The following is a 26,814-nucleotide window of genomic DNA, read 5'->3' as shown; positions in this document are numbered from 1 at the left end:
AAGGGGAGGAGGACCCCCTCCCATCAGTGGACTTGGAGAGGGGCATGGGAGGAGATGAGGGAGGAAGTGTAGAATTGGGAAGGAATGAGGGAGGGGGCTACAGCAAGAATACAAAGTGAATAAACTGTAATTAATATAAAAATTAAAATTAAAATTTAAAAAGTGGAGTCTCAGCTTTCTGAAGACACAGAGGTTGCCCAGCTAATTTATCGTATTTTATTTTTTAATTTTATCTTTAAGTCCATTAAATGTAATAAGTGAAATGAGTTTAAAGGCAATACATTATACAAGCTAAGGAAAACAAAACAAATGAAGAAAAAACACAAGGCAAATCAGGCAGCATCATCCCATCCTTCTCATTTCTTAGAGAGAAGGTAGAAGAAGGGCTAAGATGGCAGACAGTAGGTTGTGTGCAGGGGGAGACCCTTGGAAGCAAAGGTCATACTGTTTGGGGAATTAAAATAAGCTTGGAAGAAGTCGAGATGAGAGTAATAGAAAGGGTATGGAGGTGAAAAGGACAGAGAGATGGTTGCCTGGCTGCCTCCATTCTTGTGCGCCGGCTTTTGCTTAGGATTGCCACCTATGGATTGGAAGAACAGCCCTTGTTCCACAGAAAAGATGCCTTCTGCAGCGGGAGGACAGCATATAAAGAAAGGAGTTAGTATTCCTTTCCAAATAGCTCTCATCTGCCCATCGTGAACAGACAGCCCGTACAAACCTCCTGTGAGCCTCGGTTTTCCTTCTCTTAAGACTGCTGAGTGGCACCCATGGAGGCAGAGGCAGGCGGATCTCTTGTGAGTTAGAGGCCAGCCTGGTCTACAAAGCGACTTCAGGATAGCCAAGGCCACATAGAGAAACCCTGTCTTGAAAACAACAACAAAAAGATTGCTGAGCGTCGTGAGCTAAAGAACTCACAACAGTAACACGTACAGCGTCATGAAATACAACTGCCATAGCGGAAATTCCCCTCTTAAAAATTCCATGGACGAAAAAAGCAACATCAGAGAGAAAGACCCAGAAACTTAAACCCAGATGAAAACAAAGAGACACTCTGAGAAAGTGACAGTCAGAGATGAAAGTAGGAGACACGGAGAAAGAGAATTTCATCTATCCCTCCTGCAGATGGGTCAGCTGGAGAAATGAGTGCCACCCTCTAGGTGCACGAGGGTCTGTGAAATGCAGAATTTGCCTTGCCAGGCACTTTTATTCTGCTCTTTGCAGCTCATGAAATCGTGTTAGTGTGCAAAGAAAAAGTGTGGGAAGGCTGTGTTAGGGAGTCCCCCACTTCCTGGAGCTATCTTTGCTTCCCTAACGGTATTTGAGGTTTCCTGGCCAGTTACCACCATGTACGATAAGGTTCCTCACGGTGGAGACCATTGTTCTTTACAGCTGGAAAGTGAAACTGAGTCCAAACTATTAACAAGTTTCCTGAGAGCAGGGCTTAAAGAAGCACTCCAGGCTCCCTATCTTAACAATCACCCTTAAGGACAGTTCTCTGACTTGATGAGTATCTGTTATGTATGAGTCAAAATGAGTCAGTATGATCGGTAGGAAGTTGTTGAGCCAGCAGCACGGATGTGTGAAAAAGAAAGAATTAAATCCAGGGACCATGGGTGTCCTTTGGGTTTTCTTGTTTCCAACCAAAGGACTGAAAGTTAAATATTTATGTTGGAGAAATCCATTACTTCTCCACAGAGAAGAGACGTCATTGTTACAGTCTTTGTTGAAATACGTGTCATGAATCCTGAAATGTTCAACACACAGTGGGAATTTTGTTTTGCTTTTTATTTGTGTAGCATATTTACTTAATCATTTAAAAAGTAATATAAATTGTATTAATGTAATACAATAAAAAAAACCCTCTGTAACATTTGACCATTTTTTTCTGTATTTCAGTATTATCTCAAAATTAGCATCACATCTTATATTTTTTTTCAAAGAGTTGTTTTTTAATCTTAATTTTTAAAGAATTTTCTTGGTCTTTGATATTTAAAAACAACTTGATTTTATATCTCTTAATATGGTCATTTCATGATGAATTTATCTAACAGTTCATTATTCAATATTTTTTCTTCTGTAATTTATTTATTTAGGAGGACAGGGTCTCATGGAGCCCAGGATTGTTTCAAACTCAGTATGTAGGATGGTTTTGATCTCCTTCCTTCATCTCCTCAGGGCTGGGGATACAGGCTTGTACCACCATGCCCAGGGTGTACAGTGCTGGGAATTAAGCCTAAGGTTTCATTCATGCTAGATGAGCATTCAATCAACTGAGCTGGAATGCCCAGTCTTCTGTGAGGAACAGTATATTCAGAGACCATTTTCATGAGTTCTTACCTTCATTGGCTCCTCCAAGAAGTCTATTTGTTTCTTCTTTGCCTGAGGAATCCCATTTCAAAAATAATATGTAGTCACCATATTCACTATAATCCAACTTTAAATGAGTTTCTTGTTCATGTCTGTGGTGGTCTGAATGAAAATGGCCCCCCATAGGCACATAGGGAGTGGTGCTATTAGGAGGTGTGGCCTTCTTGGAGTAGGTGTGGCTTTTTTAAAGGAAGTCTATCACTGAGGGTGGGATTTGAGGTTTCAGATGGTCAAACAAGGCTCTATGCCACTCTTCCTTCTTTCTACCTGCAAACCCAGATGTAGAACACAGCTGCCTCTCCAGCACCATGTCTGCCTGAGTGCTATCATGCTTCCTGCCATGATGATAATGGACTAAACCTCTGAACTATAAGCCAGCCCCAGTTAAATGTTCCCTTACAACAGCTGCCATGGTCATGGTGTTTATTTAAAGCAATAGAAACACTAAGACAATGCCTCACACGGATGTGGCCTGCATTCCCTTCACTGTCTGTGAATGTCCTGTGAGAGTTAAGCTACTGGTCTACCTTCAATGCATAAATTAGCAGCTTTAGGTGAAGAGGATAAATGATATTAAAGTTGCTTTCCTTCTGCCTCAGGGAAAAAAATGTTCCCTTATTTTATTTTCTTACTCTGTAAATTTTATTTTTAAATCTTTATTATAAAAATGTTTCAGATTAAAAAAAAATAATCAGTCACTGAAATTAAACAGAACCAAAGACTACAACTCAGTGAACTTCTATGGAGTTAGAGTAGACATTTGAAATGGAAACTGGGAAACTCCACATTGGAAATTATACTTTGACTATCAAATATATTTTATGCATATATCTATTATGTATCAAGAATAAAACATCTGACAGAATCGGAACTAGAAAAACAATCAGCTAATCTCCTTTTTCATAATTCATGTTCATTGCCTGCATTCAGTCTTTTCTTATCCCCTAGTGCATGACCTTTATTGTTCTCTTTTTTCCATGATATGTAAAACCTAAATGTACATTTATTTGAAAATATACATATATTATTGACTGTGTTCTGCATATGAAGGAGAACATGAAGTTTTTTAAATGTATTCATTATTTATTACAATTTATTCACTTTGTATCCCAGCTGTAGGCCCCTCACTCATCTCCTCCCAGTCCCACACTCCCTTCCTCTTCTCTCCCTATGCCCCTCTCCTAGTCCACTGATAGGGGTGGTCTTCCTCCTCTTCTATCTGACCCTAGCCTATAAGGTCTAATCAGGACTGGCTACATTGTCTTCCTCTGGCAAAACTGCATCCTCCCAGGGGAAGATGATCAAAGAGCCAGCCACTGAGTTCATGCCAGAGACAGATCCTTCTTCCCTTACTAAGGAAGCCACTTGGAGACAGAGCTGTTTATGGGTTACATATGAGCAGGAAGTCTAGGTCCTCTCCATGCATGGTCCTTGGATGGAGTATTGGACTATGCAGGCCCCCTTGGGCCCAGATTTATTTTGGCTCTGTTGGTCTCCTTGTGGAGCTTCTGTCCCCTCCGTTTCTATCTCCTCTTTCTTCCATAATATTTCCTGCATTCTGCCCCAAGTTTGGCTATGAGTCTCAACATCTGCTTTGATACCCTGTTGGGTAGAATCTTTCTGAAGGTTCCTGTTGTTTTCCCTGTCTTCTCTGGCTTCTAATGTCTATCCTGTTTGCCCTTCTGAATGAGGATTAATTCATTCAGAGGGACCCTCTTCCCTAGGGTCCTCCTTCTTGTTTAGCTTCTTTAGGTCTATAGATTTTAGTATGTATATCTTATATAATAAGGCTATCCACTTATAAATAAGTATATACCATGTGTGTCTTTCTGTATCCGAAATATGCTCAATTATACAACAAAGACACTTACTCAACCATCTTCGGGGCAGCTTTGTTTGTAATAACCCAAATCTGGAAACAACCTAGATGTCTCTCAATTGAGGGATGGTTACAGAAATTGTGGTATATTTACACAATGGAATACTACTCAGCAATCAAAAAGGAGGAAATCATGAAATCTGCAGGCAAATGGTGAGATCTAGAAAAGATCATTCTGAGTGAGGTAACCAAAAATATGTAGTTTTATTCTGAGATTGCATGACATCAATTAATATGATACATTCTAAATTCATAGTTTAAAGATTCTTTTACATTTTTCTTTAGAGCTGAATAATATTCCAGTTTATAATATATCATAATTTAATTACCCATCTGCTGATGTACAACTAGATTGAATATAATTCCTTCTTGTAACTCCATTTTCTTTTTAAACATGTACTTTACATTTAACATTTTATTACTCTAGAATTTGTATTTTGAGAAAGTTAGCTAACAATTTTCTTTTATTATTCTTAGGTAATTATTTTAGTAATTACTAAGTAACCTCTATTTCTTTCTCATTAATTTTAGTATTTTTATTGTTATATCTTGTTAACAAATAAGGAATGTTGCAATGTTGTTCATGCTGTCTTATTGATACCTGCTAATTACCAATGATTTATAAATTCATTTTATAGCCTTATGAAGATTTTTTATATATGTACAAGAAACAGCCAAGCAATATTCCTGCTTTTTCAGAATACTACAGTATATTTTATTAACACACACACACATATATATATATAATTAATGCTTTTTACTATAATTCATCATTTTTAAATGATGCATGGTAATTGTATATATTATTAGAGCAGAGTACATTGTTTAACTACAGATAAATTTGCTCCTGCATTTGTTAAATACTTGGTAAATTTTCCATATAAATTTTGGAAACAACCCAAGTTAGTAAAAAATATCTTGATGATTCTGAATTCTAGTTTCATAAAAACTGTATTCATTTAGGAAGGTTGACAACCATCTCATCTTCCCTTTCTGAAACATGAATAACCTTCTGATCACTATCTCACTTAGCTTTCTATCTTTTTGTTCTTTTCTAAAATTGCTTTACTCTCTGGTTGATTTTCATGTACATTGCCGTTCATTCAATAACACATGTATTTACAACAAAACCACATATTTTATATCGTCAGTGTCATTTTGCAACTTGCTCTGGTACCCAGCTTATTTTAGTCTACTTTGCTATTACTTATTCTGTTCGAACTACTGTATTCATTGCTGTGTGTATGATTGTAACAATTTATTGTGCTATTTTTACACTGACTAATATTAGGTTGTCTCCAACATTTACTTCCCATCTTCTGTGCCATTTAATTTTAGACATATCTATACAAAAGAGACTATTCTGTTATTTTTAAATCCACAATAGAGTATGCCTATAACACAAGTTGGGACTGATCTATTTATATTTCTACTGATGACTAATAATTATATTTAACTTCTCAGCTCATTATATTTTCTCCATGTTTCATTAGTTTCCTTGTTCCTCTTCATGAATAAGCTTTCCAATAATCCTGGCCTTAGTAGTGACAGCATGGGAATTCTCATTGCCTTCACTTATTTCCGACATTTGGCTGAGGTAATTCCACTTCCATAATGTGTTCCAAGAAATTGCCTACAGATTCAGTAAAGCCTCATTCATAAGAACATCTCTGCAGTTCTCTAAATATATGTGATAAGATGGTGCAGAGGGAGGATTATGTCTAAGGAAAGATACCTTAGACTTTTCTGTGAGTGCGCCTCTGGACCCATTCTAACACGCCACAGCCAATTGCATAGTGTTCCAGCTTCCAGCTGCATCCTTTATAAACCCTATTGCTCTGGTCACAGTGATCTCTAACTCGATTGCTAGTTTGAGTCCCATTTTATTTCCTGAGCTTTCCGTGTTCTAAAGAAAACCATGAGTTTTTCCTCCTAATCTTTTAAAAATATTTACTTTATGTGTATGTGCATGTGCTTGAGAACATGTATGTGTGCCACACGCCTGTAGGAGCCCTCAGAAGTCAAAAGAAGACCTTTGATTTCTTAGAACTGGAGTCAGCATATGGAAACCAGAACCTGGCTCTCTGGAAGAGTAGTGAGTGTTCTTAATCACTAGACAACCTCTCTGGCTCCTTTTCCTTTGAATCTTGAGAAACAATAAATACACATATTGGTCAAGGAAACATATTTGGGAGCCAGGCTGCCTTATCACAAGTCTCAGCTCTAGCAATTTACTATAAAAAAGCTCTTACCCTTGACCCAGTTGTCAAACATCTTCAATTTTTCTCATGTGTAAAACAAGGGCAGTAAAGAAGAGCTGGTGTGAGTTAAATGAGCACTAATCTCTAAGGTCTTGTGGGAAATTTTGTTATTTCTTCTTTTGGCTGCTGAGAACATCTTCAAAGACTTGAAGTACCTGTCATACAAGTCTTTCACTTGCTTGGTTAGAATACAACAAGATACTTTATATTATTTTATATTGTATTATTATAAATAATACATTATAAATATATTCTTATATTTGTGGCTATTATGAGGGGTGTTGTTTTCCTAATTTCTTTCTTGGCCAATTTATCACTTGTGTAAAAGAAGGATGTTGATTTCTTTGAGTTGATTTTGTATCCAGCCACTTTGCTAACAGTGTTTATCAGTTGTAGAAGCTATCTGGTAGAAATTTTGGGGTCGCTCATTCCATCTGTAAATAGCGATACTGACTTCTTCCTTCGTGACCTATATCGCCTTGATCTTCTTTACTTGTCTTATTGCTCTATCTAGAACTTCAAGTACTATATTGAATAAATATGGAGAGAGTGGACAGCCTGTTTTGTCCCTAGTTTTAGGGGAATTGCTTTAAATTCCAATCCATTTAATTTCATGTTGGCTATTGGCTTCCTGTATATTGCCTTTATGGTGTGACTTGCATCACTGATATCTCCAAGACTTTTAAAATGAAGGAGTGTTGGATTTTGTCAAAAGCTTTTTCATCATCTAATCAGATGATCATGTTTCTTTTTCCTTTCATTTTGTTTATATGGTGTATTACATTGATGGATTTTTTTCATATTTGAACCATTCCTGAATCCCTGGGCTAAAACTTACTTGATCATAGAGGATGAAGTTTTTGATGTGTTCTAAAATTTGGTTTGTGAGTGTATATATATATATATATATATATATATATATATATACACTATTTTTGCATCAATGTCCACAAGGGAGATTGGTCTGAAATTCTCTTTCTTTGTTGAGTCTTTGTGTGGTTTAGGTATCAGTGTGACTGTTTCAACTTGAGACCCACTCCGTGATAGAGAGCCAAACTCTGACACTATTAATAAATGTCTGTTATGCTTGTAGATTTGACCCTAGCAAAACTCTCTTCTGAGGGGCTTCATCTAGGAGCTAGTAGAAACAGATGCAGAGACCCACAGCCAAACAGAAGGGCAAGCTCGGGGGGTCTTGTATACAAATGGAAGGAAGGATTGAGGGAGCCTGAGGGGTCAAGGACACCATAAGAAGATGTACAGAATCAAATAACCTGGGCTCATGAGGCCTCACAGAGACTCAATCACCAAAAAAATAACTTGCATATGCTGGAATTAGACCCCCTACACATCTGAAGCAGATGTCCACCTTGGTCATCATGTGGGTTCCCATATAATAGAAGCAGAGACTTTCTGTTGCCTGCCTTTGGATACCTTTCCTTTAGCCCAGGCTGCCTTGTCTGGCCTCAATGGGAGGGAATGCACTTAGTGCTGCTGTGACTTGAGGTGCTAGCCTGGGTTGGTACCCTTTGGGACCCTCCCTTCTCAGAGAAGGAGAGAGAGGAATAGGGAGATGGGATGGGAGAGTGGGACTGGGGGTAAAAGAGGGAGGGAGCTGGAATCGGGCTGTAAAGTAATTAAATAAATTTAATGGAAATAATATAGCTATAAACATATGGACCTAAAAAAATAAATACAACTTCCCGAAATAATGCCAGCCCTGCCTGGCCACAATATTGGCACAATAGTGTCACATACTCACCCTGGTGTCTTAAAAAGTTAGGTGTGGCCAATGTTCATATATTTCATGCAAACCTCTTCGATCTTCCTATATTTGTGAATGTAAAATTTAGAGCAAAGAAAAAGCCTCAGAAAATGCAGAACTTTCTGTTTCCGGTTCTGTCTACCCTTTGAAATTCATGATTATATGATACTGGATGTTTCAAAGGAAGCAGATTTGTAGAATTACAGGGTATTAACCTAATGATTAAAGAGCATTTGCTTACTTTCCAAACAAAATATGATCCAGAGAAATCTGGCTAGGATGATGAAAGCATTATATTGACTGAATTCTATCTAATCCTTGGTGCATTTTACAGTGCATTACTGGGCTTGACAATTTTTTATTTATTATTTAATTTAAATGTAGTTTTGATCATATTCTTCTCTTCTCCCAAGTCTTTCCAGATCTTCTTCCTCTCCCTACTCATCCAACAGTTTTTAAAATTTTTCTTTGACTGTTATTCAATTTTTAAATTCACATTGACAGTTTTTATATTATTATTTATTAAAATGTTTCACTTTGTACCCCAGCTGTAGCCCCCTCCCTCATCTCCTCTCAGCCCCACCCACCCTCTCTCTTCCCCCTTCTGTCCCTCCACTGATACACTGATAGGGGAGGTCCTCCTCCATTACTATCTGACCCTAGTCTATCAGGTGACTTCTACTCTTTTTTTAATTAAATTTTTATTTTTTAAATTAATTACAGTTTATTCACTTTGTATCCCAGCTATAGCTCCCTCCTCATTCCCTCTCAATTCCACCCTCATCTCCTCCCATTCCCCTCTCCAAGTCCACTGATAGAGGAGGTCCTCCTCCCCTTCCATCTGACCCTAGTATATCAGGTTTCATCAGGACTAGCTACATTGTCTTCCTCTGTGGCCTGGCAAGGCTGCTCCCCACTCAGGGGCATGGGTCAAAGAACCTGTCACTGAGTTCATGTGAGAGACAGTCCCTGTTCTCCTTACTAGAGTACCCACTTGGATACTGATCTGCCACGTGCTACATCTGAGCAGGGGTTCTATGTCATATCCATGAATGGTCCTTAGTTGGAGTATGAATCTCAGAAAAGACCCCTGTGCCCAGATATTTTGATTCTGTTGCTCTCCTGATTCTGACTTCTCCAGGTCCCACTACCCTCCCGCCCCCTTCTTTCATAGGATTCCCTGCACTCTGCCCAAAGTTTGGTTAAGAGTCTCAGCATCTGCTTTGATACAATGCTGGGTAGAGTCTTTCAGAGGCCCTCTGTGATAGGCTCCTGTCCTGTTTCCTATTTTCTCTTTCTTCCAATGTCCATCCTGTTTGTCTTTCTGAGTGAGGGTTGATCATCTTACCCAGGGACCTCCTTCTTGCTCATCTAACTTTTAGTTTCTCTCTCTCTCAAAAAAAATTCTTTTAAGAGAAGTGCCAGTGGCCATCAAGATTGGTGTCTGCCTCATCTGTGTGAAAAAAAAATTATATTGGTGTTAAAAGATTGCCTCTTCCATTTTATTTCTTGTTTCTATAATTGTATGCCAGTGTGCAACACTTATGACAGAACAGGATGTTCTTTGCCTTTTTAGAAACAGAGAGAAACGTATTGGTTGGAAGAAACTGGGCACTTAAACTACCTTTGCTCTTATTCCTTTAGAGATTAACTTTCAGATGGCATCTCAGAAAGGAAGATCATGTTTTTTAATGATTATTTACATTTGATTTGTCTTGTATATCCTGTGTGTCTGTTGTCTAAGGATCCAGGAATGTGAACCACTCCCTCCCATCTTGTTCCCCATTGCCACTCGACAGCTGAGAAATCAATAACACTTTCAAAATTAAAGCACTGTAGTAGAAATGTTGCAATTATGAAACTTGAGGTCATGGAATTCTGGGATCAGATCATCGAAGAACAAAAAGTCAACCCCCGTACCTTTAAATTCTGCAATTTGACAAACTGTAGCTTTCTACTGTGGCTTCCTAGGCAGACAAGATTCATCATGCTTATAGATCCCATTGACATGTGCCAACAATATAAAAATATAGTTGTTTTTTTTTACACTTTTATGGTTGTAATTAATGTATGTGTTATTAGAAAAAATTGAACATTGTTGACTGCTATTATCCATAATATCTAAAGTTGGATATTCTGGTTAACTGACAATCTTTTCTTTTACAACTTTTACCCTAAAAGCCTCTTTTCTGTGCCAAAGGAGATGAATCACACTCACATCCCTGAATCACAGTATTGCTCCCTCATGATCTCAGTTCCTTGTCTAATAAATGAGAGAAAGAAAAATATCAAAGCTTCATTTCACATGGATATATCTGTTATAATTTCACTTAACTGAGTTTACTGGTCTAAAATTAGAAGAAGGTTAAATAGAATTAAATAACTTACTTATGTAGTAATTATACTTCATTTTTAATTATCTTATAATACAAACAACTCATCCTAACAGCAATCTCACTGTGTAGAATGGGAGCTGAAGAGTGCCTCAGGCAGGACTCACGTTGAATGTTCAATGAGGAGAAAGTTACTCTAGGAATGGAGAACTCCACCCACACAGTCCACAACCCAGCCTTCAATACCTTCAATAAGCATCCTTTTGTCTGACTTTCAAATAATAAGGAAAGTGTATCTTGATCATCAAATTTCTTGTAATTGCATCATTTCTACTGATAATTAAATTGCTACTGTTGATTCAAGAGGTGATGGTGAAAACAGGAGAGAAGGAAGCACTTTATATTCCTGGGTCAAGTTACATGATAGACACACATGACAAGGTACAGGTCAATACTAGATACAAATGTAATTATGTTACACAGATTCTCAAAAAGGATGAAGCTTGTGACAATGGATACTATTATTCAGTAAAGTCAGAAAAAATGTGTCACCTAACTTAGAATTCATTGATATTTTTTATAATTAATTTGGCAACATGTATGAACTAGTATAATCATCATAAGCAATTTAGAAGTTGTATTCACTCTCCAAAATATACTTGCACCTCTTCTAGGCTTATCTCAAAAGAATGAATGGAAAGTCTCCAAATGTTATCAGGTATTGCATGGTCCAAGGTGGATCTGACAAGTGCGGTTTTAGTTTTATTTACAGTAGGTATATTCATGAAAGTAAGTTATAGTTCAAAAATGAGGGACGCAATGACTAGTGCTTCTCAGTTTATGCCAGAAAAAAAAAAAAAACAATTTATGAAAGACCCTCCCTTCCCTTCTCTGTTCTGACTCTATGATAGATTTAACGTGAACATTTACTGATATCACGAGGTGGAAGAGTCAGGACCCAGGCAAAAAAAAAAAAAAAAATAGTTGTACACTAACCTAGCCTCCACTTTGAACTTCTCCTGTGTGAAAAATGCACTTGTCCTGTTTGAATTAAAATTTCGAGTTTACCAGCTATGCTATAAACTAGTGCTATCAACACAACATTGTTTTACGTTGCATAATGTATAAATATACACTTTCAATAGGTATTTTTAAAACATGTATTTTTTGTTAACTGAACTTCTTCAGAACAGAAGCTTACAGAAGATATTCAAATAGAATAAGAATATTCTAAATATCTCTAGATTTGATTGATTGAATCACACTGAATTAGATTGAGATGAAAATAAACTGTATAAAATAAAAAAAAAATAGTTCAAAGAAGGTAATTCTTCATTCCAGCTACAGAGTTCATAAGAGATTTGAGGAAGCTGGTATTAAAGCAGATACATAAAGAACTGGCATTGTTTTGGATATAAAGTGAGTGATATGGTATTTGTGGAAAAACAAACTGTAGGAGTATCTGGAGTTTGGTATGAGTAGAATATGGGAGAACAGTGAGAATCAGGTAAGAGTAAGACATAGTAATTGTTCAATGGTTTGCTAAGAGGAAAAACCCATGATGAGCTGATTAAGAATGTGATAAAGCAAGAACTATTATAAATGTTACAAGAGCATGGAATCAGTGGGGGCCTGCTGAAAAATTAGGTAGGGATTTTGCTGTTTTGTTTATACAGAGACGGAGCCCAACCCAGATGCTCACACATGATAGGTCAGCACCCCTGCTACCACTGAACTCCACTCTCAACTCTAAGAGTGAGTTTTAAAAAACAGGCAAAATACCTTGATCAGTAGTCTCTCAGAGGCCATCTATGGTAGGCTCCTGTCCTGTTCCTTGTCTTCTCCTGCTTCCAATGTCTATCGCATTTGTCCTTCTGAATGAGGATTGAGCATCTTCCCTAGCGTCTTCCTTGTTCAGTTTCTTTAGGACTATAGATTTTAGTATGTTTATCTAGGCTGCAGCCTTGCCAATCCACAGAGGAAGACAATGCAACCAGTCCAGAAGAGACCTGATAGGCTAAGGTCAAATAGAAGGGGCAGAAGACCTCTGCTATCAGTGGACTAAAAGAGGGGCATAGGGGGAGAAGAGGGAGGGACAGTGGGGTTGGGAGGGGATGAGGGAGAGGTCCACAGCTAGGATACAAATTGAATAAATTGTGATAAAGGATAATAAAAAAAGAAAGAAAAAAAAAGGCCAAATAACTCCCACAAGTGGTCAAAACCCTATTTCAGGAACTTTCATATTATTACTATGAGATCAACAGGAAGCCACTGAGGGGGTAATGGGCAGAGACTTGAAAATGGCTAATGAGTTTGAAAAATGTGCTGCACATTGTTGGATGTCATTGGGGACTTTTGAAAAAGCAATGAAAGACATGAACAGAATTTTGCTTTCAAACAGGGATCTTCATATTGGAGGAGGTGTGAAAGCATCAAGGGGAGCATAGAAGAAGCAAATAGCCTGGTTCCTAAGTAGTTATAATTTCGAATTGACATAATTATTAAATTACTGAGAGCCTGACTTTAGGATCTGTTGTATAAACAATATAAATGCATGGGACAGAAAAAACTTTTTAATATAACAGCAGAATCATTATCTTAAGTTCATGGGTGCCAAGGTGAGTAAATATAGGAGAGAGATCCCAGCTCCTTCTACCTTATTCCTGGAAGTAAGGTTGTTGTTTCATGGTTGGAAATGTTTACCTATTATTATGGGATGCAAGGCATAACATTCACTTTTGAAAAAGGTCTAATTCAGTTAGACCAACAGGCAAGTAACACAAACCTAACTTGTTTAAAGCAATTAGATTGTTGCAGCCATTAGACAGCCCAGAAGATATGCCAGATAAGCACAAAAGGGAATCCTGGACAAAAAAAAAAAAAAAAAAAAAAGATAGTAGTTTTCAAGCATATGATTGCATTTTAGTTAGTAAAAAGGAATTAATACTGGTTCATTGATTAAGAAGCTTACCGTACTAAGATAAGAATAGTAGAGTGAAAACAGTAGAATTTTTAATGAAATGTTTATTACAGATATACTATACCTGTAATTTTTCTATAAATATAAAACCGTCGTGAAATAAAAATGTGAATATAAATAAAAAGAGACACTGGGACTGAGAGGAAAAAAACACACACACACAGGAGTCAAGCACAAAAATTTAGAAATGGAAGAGAGAAAGAAAAACAGACACAAAAAAATGGCACTCTACAATGACTTCTCACATATCCACCCTCCCCTCAGTCTTACTGGCATCTTTCGCTGTCTCATTTTTTTTTTTTATACTCTACACCATCTTTAAATCTTGGACATCTCAGAGCTCCAGTCTGAGTGCCCCTTTGGACATTGCACAGATTTTTCTTTTCTTTCCTTTTTTTTTTTTTTTTGTTATTTTGTGATATTCTTTTTGGTGACCTCATTGAAACTTATGGCTTTAAACACCATCTATGAGTCAGAGTCATGGGTGTGTCTCTTCTTAACTCTTCAGAGCACTCATCTCATTCCACAGCTGACTTGGTGTCTTCCTGTGACTGTTCACTGCCCTCTTGAATGGAAACACTAAATTTTACTTTATTCTTAAAGTCTGTGGCTGCCTACTTGATTACCACAACAACTATCATCAGCTGACTCACCCCAACAACAACAACAACAAAGAGAGATAAGTAACAGTTGCCTTTGAGGATTGACTTTATTTACCTTCATCTAGTTCAGGACCAGGTCAGAGTCACTATCTTTACCAGTACCAACTGTATAGAAGCTGCCATCACCATTTTGCTAGCTCTGTCCTACATCTCAAGCTGTGTTAGATTTCCTCATTGATTTTTCAACAATAGTTACCTTTGGACCTGCTAACCATGATCGCATGCAAGGTATCCCACGCTAACTCTTTTTTCCCCTTTATCTACCCAACACAAACATAATATTGACATCATCTGGCTTGAGTCTTAGCCAGCATGCGAGGCGATTCTAGGTCATGCCTTTTCTCTCTGCTTGTAGCAGTTGCTTTGTCACTCCCAGTAGCAGTCCTTGATGGGCTGAGTGTTCTGTCTCATGTTTATGGTCAGAGGTGAGGTTTCTGAATGTGAAGGAAAAAGAAATATTGAGTTTTATACTTGTCTTTCAAATTCAAGAAAAAATAAGGAATGGCAAAAATGTAAACAGTTCCGATATGGCATTTTCCCCTTCACTTTTAAATAAAACACACTGAGTAAAATAAAAGTGGGTTTGCCCTGGCTTTCATTTCCCCAGGCAGAGTGTCAGCTCCTGGTGTTTCTCCATCTGTCAAGAGGGTATGGGCCTGTCAACCAATTTGAAAACACTTTTGTCTACATTCCCTCTGGTACAAATACAGGCAGCACACCAACAAGTCTTTGGATAGACTACAATCACCCAGGGATCATGCAGGTTGGACTCTAAGATTACATAATATCCATTTTTGCTCAACTGTTTATTATAGATTAACCTAACTTTTACCTGTAATACGCCAAGCTTTGTCTTACTAATGGGGCTATAAAATCAGGTACATCAGTGCCCTTAAGTAAGTTGTAACATAACGTGAAAGACTGACATAGAAGCAGGTGAAATATTAAGATCTTAATGCTAAAATGTATAATAATACATAAAATAACACACACATATATATTAATATAATATCGCATAAAGGAAAGGGAAGCCTGCTGGGGTAGTATGAAAGTGAAGCCCTAAAGGAAGAAAAATGTCCCCACCAGTCCACAGGGTACCGTAAAATGTGCTGGAACTGACCACTGTATCCTGTAGTGCACTCTGCCCTGCTCACCACTTCTGCTTCCTACGTAGAAGGAAGACTACCCATTAAAGGAAAACACTGATGTGTTGGAATGTGGAACTTTGCATCATACATACAATGTCAGAATAATTTACTTTTTAATTTCAAGATATTGTGTTGTCCGTTGTGTTATCAATGAACACCATGATTCCTTCCTTCCTTAACTAACCTCTTTGGATGGAGAAATGAAGTTTCTCAGACAAACAACTGCTCTAGGGTCTTGCTGTCACATTAAAACCAAACAGGCATGGTAACATGTCTTCTAAATGTCTCCTCCATGCATTGGCTCCATTCTTTCTCAACATGGACCATGCAAGGGATATGTGATCTACTGATTTCCAGAGTATGAAAATTCATCTCTCCAGTATGTGTGCTTACGGCATGTGAAGTATGTTTTGACTGATGGTGGAGTTTTACTAACATCCACTTTTCCATGCTGAAAGCATCTCTTCCATTCTCTTCTCTTGTGGACCATGTCCTTCTTCACATTGTCTCTCTACTATCTGATGTAGCCTTTGGGCCTTTAATGTTGTCAAGAGACCACTATAATTCCCTCATGGATATATTTCTAGTCTTCCTTTTTTATGAATCTAAGTCAGCTAAGCTGCTTGAGTTATTTTATAGCTAACAATGGAGAGGGATTGCAAGAGTTAACCTCAAAAGATGATGTGAAAACTTTGGCATGCGAAAATGAAATTATTTTGTCCACGGAGACATGTGAAATTCCCTAGAGTCACCCAGAATCACGTATTGTCTGTTCATGGATAGAATAAAAGGAGGTCAGGAAATTATTCCAGGTTCCTTTTGACTGGTGTGGAAAACACAGTACGGGATTATTCAGCCACTCTCTTCTAACTTTGTTGTTTTATTCCAACGGAAAGGAGGTAGTGACAATGACATATTGAATATGATACAGAGTCTAGTGACAAATTTTACAAGTCTGGAAAATACTTAGTATTGTACATATGTCCCACAGTGCATGTTAATCAAATACCATATGCATTGGTTATAAATCCATAGTTTTCTGTTTTAAGTGGCTTCTAAATGTTTAAGTAAGGAATAAAAACATGACCAGAAAACAAAACCTTTCTAGGTTTAAAGCAGGTGTCAGAAAACCATAGCCTGTGGATTTTGTTTTTGGTGCAAGATCATGTACATATATGTACATGTTACCTGCCCTGATATTGTATTATAGTGGCCAATTTGGCACATGGGACAGAGTGAGTAATGTTCTTTATTAGAATAATTTACTTTTTAAAAGTCTTCTTTGCATCCCAGTTTCTCCAATCTGTGTGAAAAGGAATACGATCAATGATCATTCCATCTCTTCTAAAATTCTGAGATTCTGGGTTTTCTTTCAAAACCCCCAAGTTCAAACTGCCACAAAGGAACAACAACAACAAAAGATGAACAAAATTGAAATGTATTTTCCTTGACTGTGAATATCTCCTCTGACAGTAGTGGCAGGTTTTATTGTTAAGACTTTTTTTTTCTCCTTATTAGACACCTGGATTCATCCCAGGGGCTGGTTGTGCATTAAGCAAAGAGAATGCAATCCCTAAGCAAAAAGGAGCAGAGATTCTGAAGGAGCTGAGCCTGCTCTCTGTTCACCTGTGTCCTCGGAGGAATTCTCAGTCAGCCCTCCACTCGCAGGAAATCAAATGCAAACAACAAGCTGACTGCCAGCATCTGTCAGGAGGCGTTAAGTGGGAATCCTGCACTTCTCTAGGTGTTTCATCTAAAATAAACCCTTTGTGGCATGGAGCAGAACTTTAAATCAGGCTCCTTTCAAATGTGTGCCTCATCTTTCCAAACTCCCAACCAGTGTGAGTCTACACTCAACATCCAGGGGCAGCATGAGAGAACAGTCTATCTATCTATCTATCTATCTATCTATCTATCTATCTATCTATCTATCATCTACCTATGTATCTATGTATCTATCTATTTATCTATCTATCTATCTATCTATCTATCTATCTATCTATCTATCTACCTACCTATCTACCAACATACTATGCTATCTATCTGTTCAAAAAGGAATGTGATTAATGGACATTGTATCTCTTCTAAAGTTCTGAGATTCTGGGGTTTATTTTTTAAACATCAAATCTCAGAATGCCATGGTGAACAAAATTGATAGAAGATAGATAGATAGATAGATAGATAGATAGATAGATAGATAGATGGCTGACAGAGAGATATAAATATACTATATACAAATAATTTACATATGTTATATATTATACACATATATGTTATTATTGATGGACAGCAAATGAACTATACTCTAAATAATTGATTTTTGAAGGGTAAATTTGGTTCTTCAAAATGTATGTCAAACGTAGCTTCCAGGCTTGTAAAATGACTCTTGATGTAAAGGCATCTGTGTCTAAGCCTCATGACCTGAGTTTGCTCTCTGGAACCCACATGGTTGGAAGACGAGAACCAACTCATGGAAATAGTCTTCTGATCTCCATGATGCTCACATCAAGCTTATTTTTTCTGTTATAATTACTTATAGTTGGGCTGATGGGCCTTTATATAGTTTGTGTGTGTGTGTGTGTGTGTGTGTGTGTGTGTGTGCATCACAGCTCTCATGTAGAGAAGCGCATTCATCATGTGCATCTCATGTAGAGATGAGAGGACAGTGGGAGTCAGTTCTCTCTCTCTCTCTCTCTCTCTCTCTCTCTCTCTCTCTCTCTCTCTCTCTCTCTCTCCTATGTGGGTTTCAGGAATCTAACCTAGATTACTAGGTTTGGTGGCAATTGCCTTCACTGCCTAATTCATCTGTATTTTTCTGTCTGGTTGTAAGCTTTGGCCTTTAACAGCTGGGCTGTCTCCCCAGCCATACTGTATCTTCTTGGTGAATGGTTCCTTTAACCAATATTAAGTGACCTTCGTTATTGCTTCTGATTAAGTTTTGTTTGAAGTCTACTTTCTCAGCATTGGGATATCTACACCTGCTTACTTTCAAACTCCATTTACTTGGTATATTTTTCTTTTCCACCCTTTTCCCTTTCAGCTGTATTTGTTGTCTTGGCCAATAAGGTGTGTTTCTTACATGCAAATGAGATGAGGCCTGTGTCTTAGTCTGATCTGCTAGTCTCTGTCTTTGAATCAGAGTTGAGGCAATTGAAAAAGTTATTACTGAAAGGTATGTACTAATTCCTATCATTTTGTTTTTGTAATATTTGGTTCCTTCCTGATCTTCTGTTGTTGACTGTCTTAGTTTACTTTTTTCTCTGTGTGTGTCCTGGTAGATACGTTTATCTGTTTCTTCATCATTTCACATTCTTTAAAGTTAACTAAAGGAATTTGTAACCACTTTATTCTTTTGATACATAGTATCTATGTTAGCCAGTAAGCCTCAACTAATCTTTATCTATTTCTGCCCCACACAGAAGAAAGGGTATAAGATATATATAATGGTGCCCTTCTTTTTCTGTGAGTGCTGGGATGAGAAGTCAGATTCTTATGTTTGCACAGCAAGCACTCTTACCTACTGAGCCATATCTTCAATCCTTATTAAGAGTTTCACTTTCAAATTTTCAGTTTGTTTTTTTTTTTCCAATATTTACTCTTTACTAAATTTACTTTTCACAGCTTGTGGGTTCATTCTAGAATTTATTCATATTCTCATTGATTATTTTCAAATTCTGATAATCACTTTTCAGAATGCTTCATCTGGGATTTCATCTAATTCACTCACTTAATTACTATGGAATTGATCATTTTTGGAGGAGTCTTACCTCCTTGGAGTTTGCATGCTTCTTGTATGCCTACTAAGGGACTTATGAATTTATAATTGGGTAATTGGTTAATTGGTTGATTTTTTTTACTCTGTATTCTTTCAACGGAAGTATTTCCATTGCTCCAGTAGCAGTAGATTGTGCTAGGGATCCGGTGTCATTCCCTCCTCCTCACCCCCCACTGGTGTAGTGCAGTGAGACTCATTCCAGTCTATAGCTCAGCCCAGACTTCTACTTCATGGGACACTCCATGGAGTTGTGACTCAAAGGTTCCCCCTTCTAACCAGAGGAATTTTCCAGGTCAGACCTTAGAATATAGTTTGCGGATAACTGCCCCCAGTTCCCAGGGTGGGTTATGGAGGAAAGGCCCTTTGTCTCTAAAGCTCTAAAGACCACCCACTCAGCACAGTTCTTCATTTGACTTCTTGACATGGCTCCAGTTGAATGCCAAGAAAGGGCGAGGCTGTTCATTGTACCTACATGGTATGTGGATCTCAAGGTTCCTTTCTGGCTGTAATGAAATTCTGTTTAGTGACGAGTTGATCATTTTATTCTATGTCACATGGCTTTGGTCCCTTGCACTGCTCCCCCACCACCACCTCATTTTTCTTACTAGACTATATAATGCTCAGGTATATTTCCTTTGTGAAGAAGCCCTCTCTTTGTCTTCAGCCGTGGTCACCTGGTCCCTGCAGTGGCCCTCTGTATTGAAGCGAGGCACTGCCACTTTGTGCTGAGCCTCTGGACTCCCTGTTCTTCTGCCTTCTTTGTCAGTGTATGAGTTTTATTGTTTTCTTCTGCTGAAAGTTTAGTTCCTTTCTTCAGTCACCTGCCTCAGAGGATGACTTCTTTTCCACTATCCTTATGTTACTCCTTAGAGGGTCTAGCTGTTTGAGTATGGATGTGTATGGGTATTGGCTGCCATCCTCTTCCTTTGTGTGAGGTGTCTCTTTCATTTATTTAGATAAAACATCGTCCTCTGCTTAGCATTCGACATAATACTTCACTGTAGCTCATTTAGAAGACACAAATAATGTTATAAATAGTCCCATAGGTCAGAGACTGTCAACAGGGTGTCACCATTCCTAGAGAAATATTTTGGAAATTAATGAGGGCTCTTGAGAGTGTTATAATGAAAAAGGTGCAATTAGCTCCAACAAAGGAGGGTGGTGGTGGAATAGACACCGTGAGCTCTCGAGTACATTAGACAGTTCCAAAGAATGATAAATGATCCCATGTCCCAGCAGACATTTAAGTGAGTGGGAAAATGTTTTATTTCTCTGAAACCACAGGCTCCACTTTGCATGTAAACACAAACAATCCTTGACAGACTTTTACTAACTGCTATTCTTTACCAATACAAACACTCCATAAATAAAGACAAGATGCCTTCTTCATTGTTTTGGAGAATCACCTCTTTCGGTGAGGCCATGATTCTGAAGGCTCCCACACAACACTACATTATTTGTACATGTTTTGGTCCAGCATCCAGTTTCTTCACTTTATGTTCAAGTGTGTCATTCTCAACTGTGTACATGTGGAAACATACAGTATTTTATTAAAAACTGTGATTGCTGTAATTTTCTTGGGGAATTGTAATTGTAATTAAAATGTTACATTCATTATATATGGTTTTCTTTTTTTGAATTTTATGTGTGTAAATTAACAGCCACATCTTTCTTTTTTAAATAAGGGATAATAGAGGAAACATTTTTTTTTTAGGGCGGATGAGCCAAATGGCTTCTCTTACAGCTTTTTCAGACATGTTACTGCCAAAGAAAGGAACTGGTGGGTAATGTATAAGCAAATGAACTCAGTGAGAAGCCAAAATGATTTGTGAACACTGAAGTTTAAATTTTATATAATTTTCACATCACAAAGTAATTGCTATTGTTAACTTTTTTTCAACCATTTAAAAATGCAAAACCATTCTTGGCTCTTGAGCCCTACCCAAATAGGCATCGAGACATGTCTTCCTAATAAGAACTAGTTTCCTAATCACTGCTTTATAGAATATTATGTGCAAGCTTCTACAAACTGAAACAGTTGTATGATAAATCTTTAATTTCCTGATTATGCCATAAAGTTTAATGTTGAACTTTTGAAATATGTGCAGATGATGGAGGCTCACCTCAGTACCTTAGCCAACTGTCATAAGAGAAGTTTCTTCTTGCAGTTGATGGGAATCAAAACAGACACACACAACTTGGTAATGTGCAGAGAGAGAGGGACTTTGGGGCACTCAGCCCCAAATGAGGTGTCTGCATCAAATCCCTCCCCGAAAGGCTCAAGGATCTATGGGGAAGAGAAGGTGAAACGGTTGTAATAGAGTGGAATTATGGATCACTCCCAAGAAATAAGAGGTGTGATGCAAATATGAATCGACAGAAATGGTTGCAACATTCTCAAGACGGTTTAAGCCAGATAGGGTTGCAGCACCAAGAGGAGGAAGTGGACGTAGGGTCCCTCCCATAATCAAGAAACTGTTTGCAATTGATACCTGTTGACAAAGGGGAAATTAGTTTTGTCAAGTGGAGTTCATGGCAGGCCCCACACTCAGTCATTGGCCAACGCAAAATTAAATTATGTTTTTGTTTTGTGAACTGTTTTTGTTGTTGACTTTTGTTTGTTTTTGTTTGTGCATCAGCCCTGTCGTATCTGGAAGACGCTGCTCCCTTGGAGTTATCTGTGACTTCTGCTTCTTACAATCTTTCCACCTTCTCTTCCTCATACATCCCTAGGCCTCCAGGGGAGGGATTTTAGGACTGAGTGCCCCAAAGCCTCCTGCTCTCTACCCATCACACAGTTGTGTACGGTTGTCTGTCTCTGTGGTTTTTTATTTTGTTTTTCTTTGCATTACCTGTTTTTTTTGTCTATTTTGCTTTTATTTTCACTTTTTATGTCTATTTAAAAAAAAAAAAAAGATAGAGATAAAGAACATAAAGTTGGTATGGAGGTGGGGGGACCTGGGAGGAATTGGGGAGGGACAAAGACATGATCAAAACATATCATCTCCAACAATTTTTTTTTTTTTTTTTGCTGTTGTTAAAACAAAACAAAACTATACTGCAGCTAGAGGGTGGAGCCATGCCTTGGTGGTTAAGAGTGCTCACTGAGTTCAGTTCCCAGCTCACACATCAGCTAGCTCACGGCCACCTGTACCTCCACCTCCACAAGTTCCGATGCCCTCTTCTAGCCTCCACGGTCAAGCATAGAGGTGTCATACATCCATTCAGATAAACATAAGTTACAAAGAAATGTGTAAAGTAGTTTGGCAAAATGGTACATAAAACACAAATTTCGGAATCCTTTCCATGGATCCTTCCCAAAATCATGAAAGACATCTAAGACGGTACCCAACATCTGGCTCTCAGAGTAAAGAAAAAAGGCTATGTTTGTTTATTTATTTATTTATTTATTTATTTATTTAAATTCGCAACGGTCCTGATAAGATAAAGCATGTGTGAGCTTCAAGAAGACTGAGACAGAGAAAAACTTCCCTGAGTTATCTCTGACGCAAAGCTGATGGAAGAAGTCCATGTCCAACGCTTTCAAGCTCGTGGAAATGCTCGCCTTTTCCAGGCTGGCTGCAGGATCGGCAAGAGTCCGAATCAAATTTCATTTAATAAAACATCAAGGTTTAGTTTTGATCTGTTTTGATAGGTTATATTATCTGTGAATTATATTTAATCTGCACCCAGCTAAGTGTTATAAAGTGTTTCAAAAAAGAAAAAGAAAAAAAAAAAGAGGCCATCAGGCTAACTGTATTATGTATCATCTATATTCATGTCATGGAATACTAAGCCTTTTGAATCGCTTTCTGCTCCTGTGGCAATGACCTTCAATATATTGAGGCAGAGGGAGACATGCCAATTCTCGGGGGGAGGGGTTATCAAAAGGCTTTCTGAATTTTTACCCATTTTTCTATAGCATAGAGGTATGTTCCTTGACAGTTTACTTAGTGGTTTCAAAATCTGGTGTCTGGAGCTGATCATGCTTTCAAGAACTTTGAGTGCAAAGGAAACATCTGGACTCTATACCACTCAGGGATCCAGAGAGCCAGGAAATCCAGTAGATGCTGCAGCATCTGCTCCCTATGCCGAGCAACTTGTGGCTGATGTGGTTCCAGATCTTCAAATCAGTTCTTTGTCACTCTTCTGAATGTTTCTAAAGTCTCCAACCCCACTGTTGGTTTCAGATTGGATTTCTCTTTTATTTGTCTCATGTCAATGACTATTCTGGTAACATGGTGTTACCAGCTGCAAGGTTCCAGTCTCATAGGCATGAAAAACCAGTAAGAATGCATCAGGAACCTAGAGGAACTTAGCAAGTCCCTTGTATACACAAAGCCTTGTTTTCAAGCCGAATGCCCTGTGGCCAGTCTTTGGAATGCAAAATGATGCATCTCAGAATTGGGATTTTTGAAAATGGAAGTTGGGTAAAAGTGAGATGATAAATAAAGGTTTAATGCTTGTTTTATTCAAAACCAATTACAAGTTTGGTTGCATTTCCTGAGTCTTCAATATAATTGGGAACTGAAATACAAATATAATTTAATAAAAACAAGAACAGTTTTACACATGAATCCAACAAGTGGTGTGTGTGTGTGTGTTGTATATGTGTGCATAAGTGTGTCTTTGCAATGCATGTGTATATGGTTGTGTATAGAAGTCAAGAAGAGAGCAGCTAAATAAGCCCATAAACAATCAATGTCTCTTTACTGCCATAAAAAAATCCAAACACCTTGAAAGCTTGTTAGGAGATTCTAGCAGGAAAGCACAGCCACTTCTGTCCCCTTGACCTAAGAAGATGGGTCCTTCTGTGCTTGAGAGGGGTCATCCTCCTCAAGTGAGTGTGCAGCTTTGGGAAGCACATACACTGATGTTTTGGGAAAAAGTTTGTTGTTGTTATTTTTCTTGTTGCTTTTTTTTTTTGAGAGAACTTTAACTTGCATGGGTAGAGAGGTTTATAGAATTTGGAGAGTTGGAAACAGGATAGAATATAATTAAAATATATTTTAGGAAAAGACTTTTTAAATAAAAAATATTTAAAATATTCAAATAACCATGACAAGAAATTTACACGCTAGTGGTACATGGGAAGGAAAAAAAAAACAGGAGATTCTTTGGATTGTGGCTTTGAAGTAGGAAAAGGTGATGCTGTGAATATTTACATTTTTGCTTAACAGCCCAAATATTGCTCCTGTGCTGTATCCTAACCCATCTTTTTGTTTGTTTCTCCTTTAGCTCAACAGAATTCACCAAAAATCCATGAAGGCTGGTGGGCATACAAGGAGGTGGTCCAGGGAAGCTTTGTTCCAGGTATTTATTTTACACGTATTTATTTTATCTAGTTTTTGTTTGTTTTTTTGTTTTTGTTTTTTTTTATTACGAATCGTATTCCTTAAACATTTTTAAGGAGGTAAAAACACTTAAAACCCATCCATCATCTTATCACACAGCACCTCATACCTATGTACTAGTGAAGTAACAACAACAACAAAAACAGGACTTGGATGGATGCCAACCTTATTTCTACAGCATCACATTCACGACATGCCCTGGAATGCATGGTGAAATGCAGCATAATCTAACTTAATCACTGGAAAATTATTACAACAGCAGAAGGTTTGTTGTGTGAGCAGCAACTTAAACAGAAGGTATTGTTCTCTTGTGTAAGGCTGCAAACTAGGGTTCTTCCATCAATAGGAGCCTCCTTCAGAGAGAAGGAGGATAGAAGACTGGGAGCAGAAGCTGTGGGCCACACTTGGTTAAGCAAGGAAGAACTGTTCTCCACTTTAATGAAACGGGAAGTCTAAACAGACTGACCACTGCAGTGAAGCTTGCTGGCATGCATGCTGTCACTGATCTCATTGCAGTAGCATCCATGCTCAAGACAAAGCAGATCAGGCCAAACACAGTCTAAAAATAACAGGTCATGTGTGGATACTGTCAGCATGGGGGCAGTGGACTAAGAACCCAAAGGCAGGCTTTAGCCAGAAACACACTGTGACTTTATTTGAGATGGAGAGCAGAGGGCAGTATCTCTGCCACTTCCCTCATTCATAATGGTCCTATTCTTGACACAATAGACAGAATTAATAACCTGGTATTAACTGTAAAAAACATAGGCCATCCTGCAAGACATCAGAAGGGACAGAAGCAAAGGAGAGAGCATGAGTTGAAAGGAAGAAAGGCACGGGAGGGTGACATATCCTGCGGTGTTTTTAACTTACTAGATGCGAGAGAGACAGAAAAGAAGCACTCAAGAGCACCAATGTATGGTCCCCACTTGTCCCTGGTGCTCAGAACAGAAGATCAAAAGAACCAGCTTAGAGTTCTGAACTTGGTGACAGGTAAAAAAAAAATGCTCAGTGTCCCAGGTCATTCAGTTCATTCTTGACTGCTCCGCAGTTTTACTTTTCTATTTCTTCTGTAGAGTTTTTCATATATATTGTACAAAGAGAAGGAACTTGTAAAATCCCGTTAAGCATTTCTATTTTCATTTCTGTCATTGGACAGCAACAAGTATTGCTGGAGTGTTTTCATTGGAGAAAGACGCTTGTGATAAAGGACAGAGGGTGACTCAGGAAAAAGCCACCTGGCTGCTAGAGAGCCTCAGAGATCAACATTCCTAACTTCATAAATACACCATGGCATATGGCACATTGCTCTTTAGCCCAGTGTGCACAGAAACTGAATTTAATTCACCGGAAGCTGCCAGATTTCTAATAACAACCATGCAAGTTACATGCACTGTGTCTATTTAAAGAGGAATAGATACCTGTCATTTTATATTTATAGTTAGGGACACCCCTCTCTATTATATAAAATCTTTATATTGTGTCAAAAGAGACTGTTTTCCATGTTCATGATAGCTCAGAAGTTATATTAGTCATTATATTCTTTGTACCTCTGAGTCTGGGATTAGACTAACTCAGGAGAGTCCCTCATTTCTAAATCACTCCTTCCTCTGTACAGCACACCTGTGATGATTGCCTTATCCTTAGATAACAAAGTTTGATGTCTGCAACATTTTGCCTCTTTGCCTTATACTATTTGTTTTTGTTTTTTAATATCCGTTTTATGTGAGTTCAAACTGTCACCTAGTTTGGCTTGTTTTATGCTTCTAGGACCATGGAAAGGAATTTTTATTCTTGCTTTGATGCTGACTGAGGAGTTTTACTTTTCTTCATTTTCAGCCTGGTTTGCAATCAAGTTGTAGCTATAGAACTTGTGAGGAAGAGAAATACATAAAGGCCACAGCAGTGACAAGAGAAGGGCTAATTTGGTGCCAGAGGCATTTATGCAACACTTTCCTAATGCAGAGCACCTTGCTTGGGACTCATGAAGGGAACTGGCACATAGCTCTTACTCAAACTAAACTCAGCATCTAAAGGTCAAGATAGATAGCCATACAGTCATGGCTCCAGGGATTCAGTGCTGTCATAGGACTGATAACCATGGTTCTGGCTGTGTGGTGTGGATCAGAATTTCTTGTTAACCAGTTCACAATTTGCCTTCTACTACCCTCACCCTCAACAGGCTCTGCTTTGCAGGAAAAGCCGAGACTGTTTGACTATTCACCCTCCGCACAGCTAATGTCTATCTACAACAACCACGGTGATTTCCTACTTTCCTACTTTTTTTTTT

At 38.1% G+C, this 26,814-nt stretch overlaps 1 protein-coding gene and 1 long non-coding RNA gene across 2 annotated transcripts in view; one reads left to right on the top strand and one right to left on the bottom strand.

Annotated features, from left to right (window-relative positions):
- Nucleotides 1-2,462, bottom strand: part of LOC132655400 (uncharacterized) — a 31,055-nt gene extending 28,593 nt beyond the window's left edge. Inside the window, exon 1 of the long non-coding RNA XR_009593214.1 lies at nucleotides 2,338-2,462. This is a non-coding gene — a long non-coding RNA (uncharacterized LOC132655400). The remainder of the gene's footprint in view (nucleotides 1-2,337) is intronic.
- Nucleotides 1-26,814, top strand: part of Ca10 (carbonic anhydrase 10) — a 505,400-nt gene that overhangs the window by 59,813 nt on the left and 418,773 nt on the right. The window contains exon 2 of the mRNA XM_060386982.1: nucleotides 24,409-24,483. Within this exon, the coding sequence (XP_060242965.1) occupies nucleotides 24,409-24,483 (75 nt within the window). The remainder of the gene's footprint in view (nucleotides 1-24,408; nucleotides 24,484-26,814) is intronic.

Source organism: Meriones unguiculatus, chromosome 7 (genome assembly GCF_030254825.1).
Source record: "Meriones unguiculatus strain TT.TT164.6M chromosome 7, Bangor_MerUng_6.1, whole genome shotgun sequence".
NCBI classification, from domain to species: Eukaryota; Metazoa; Chordata; class Mammalia; order Rodentia; family Muridae; genus Meriones; species Meriones unguiculatus.
The sequence above is the reverse complement of the archived record's forward strand: the minus strand, read 5'-3'. Positions and strand labels throughout refer to the sequence as shown.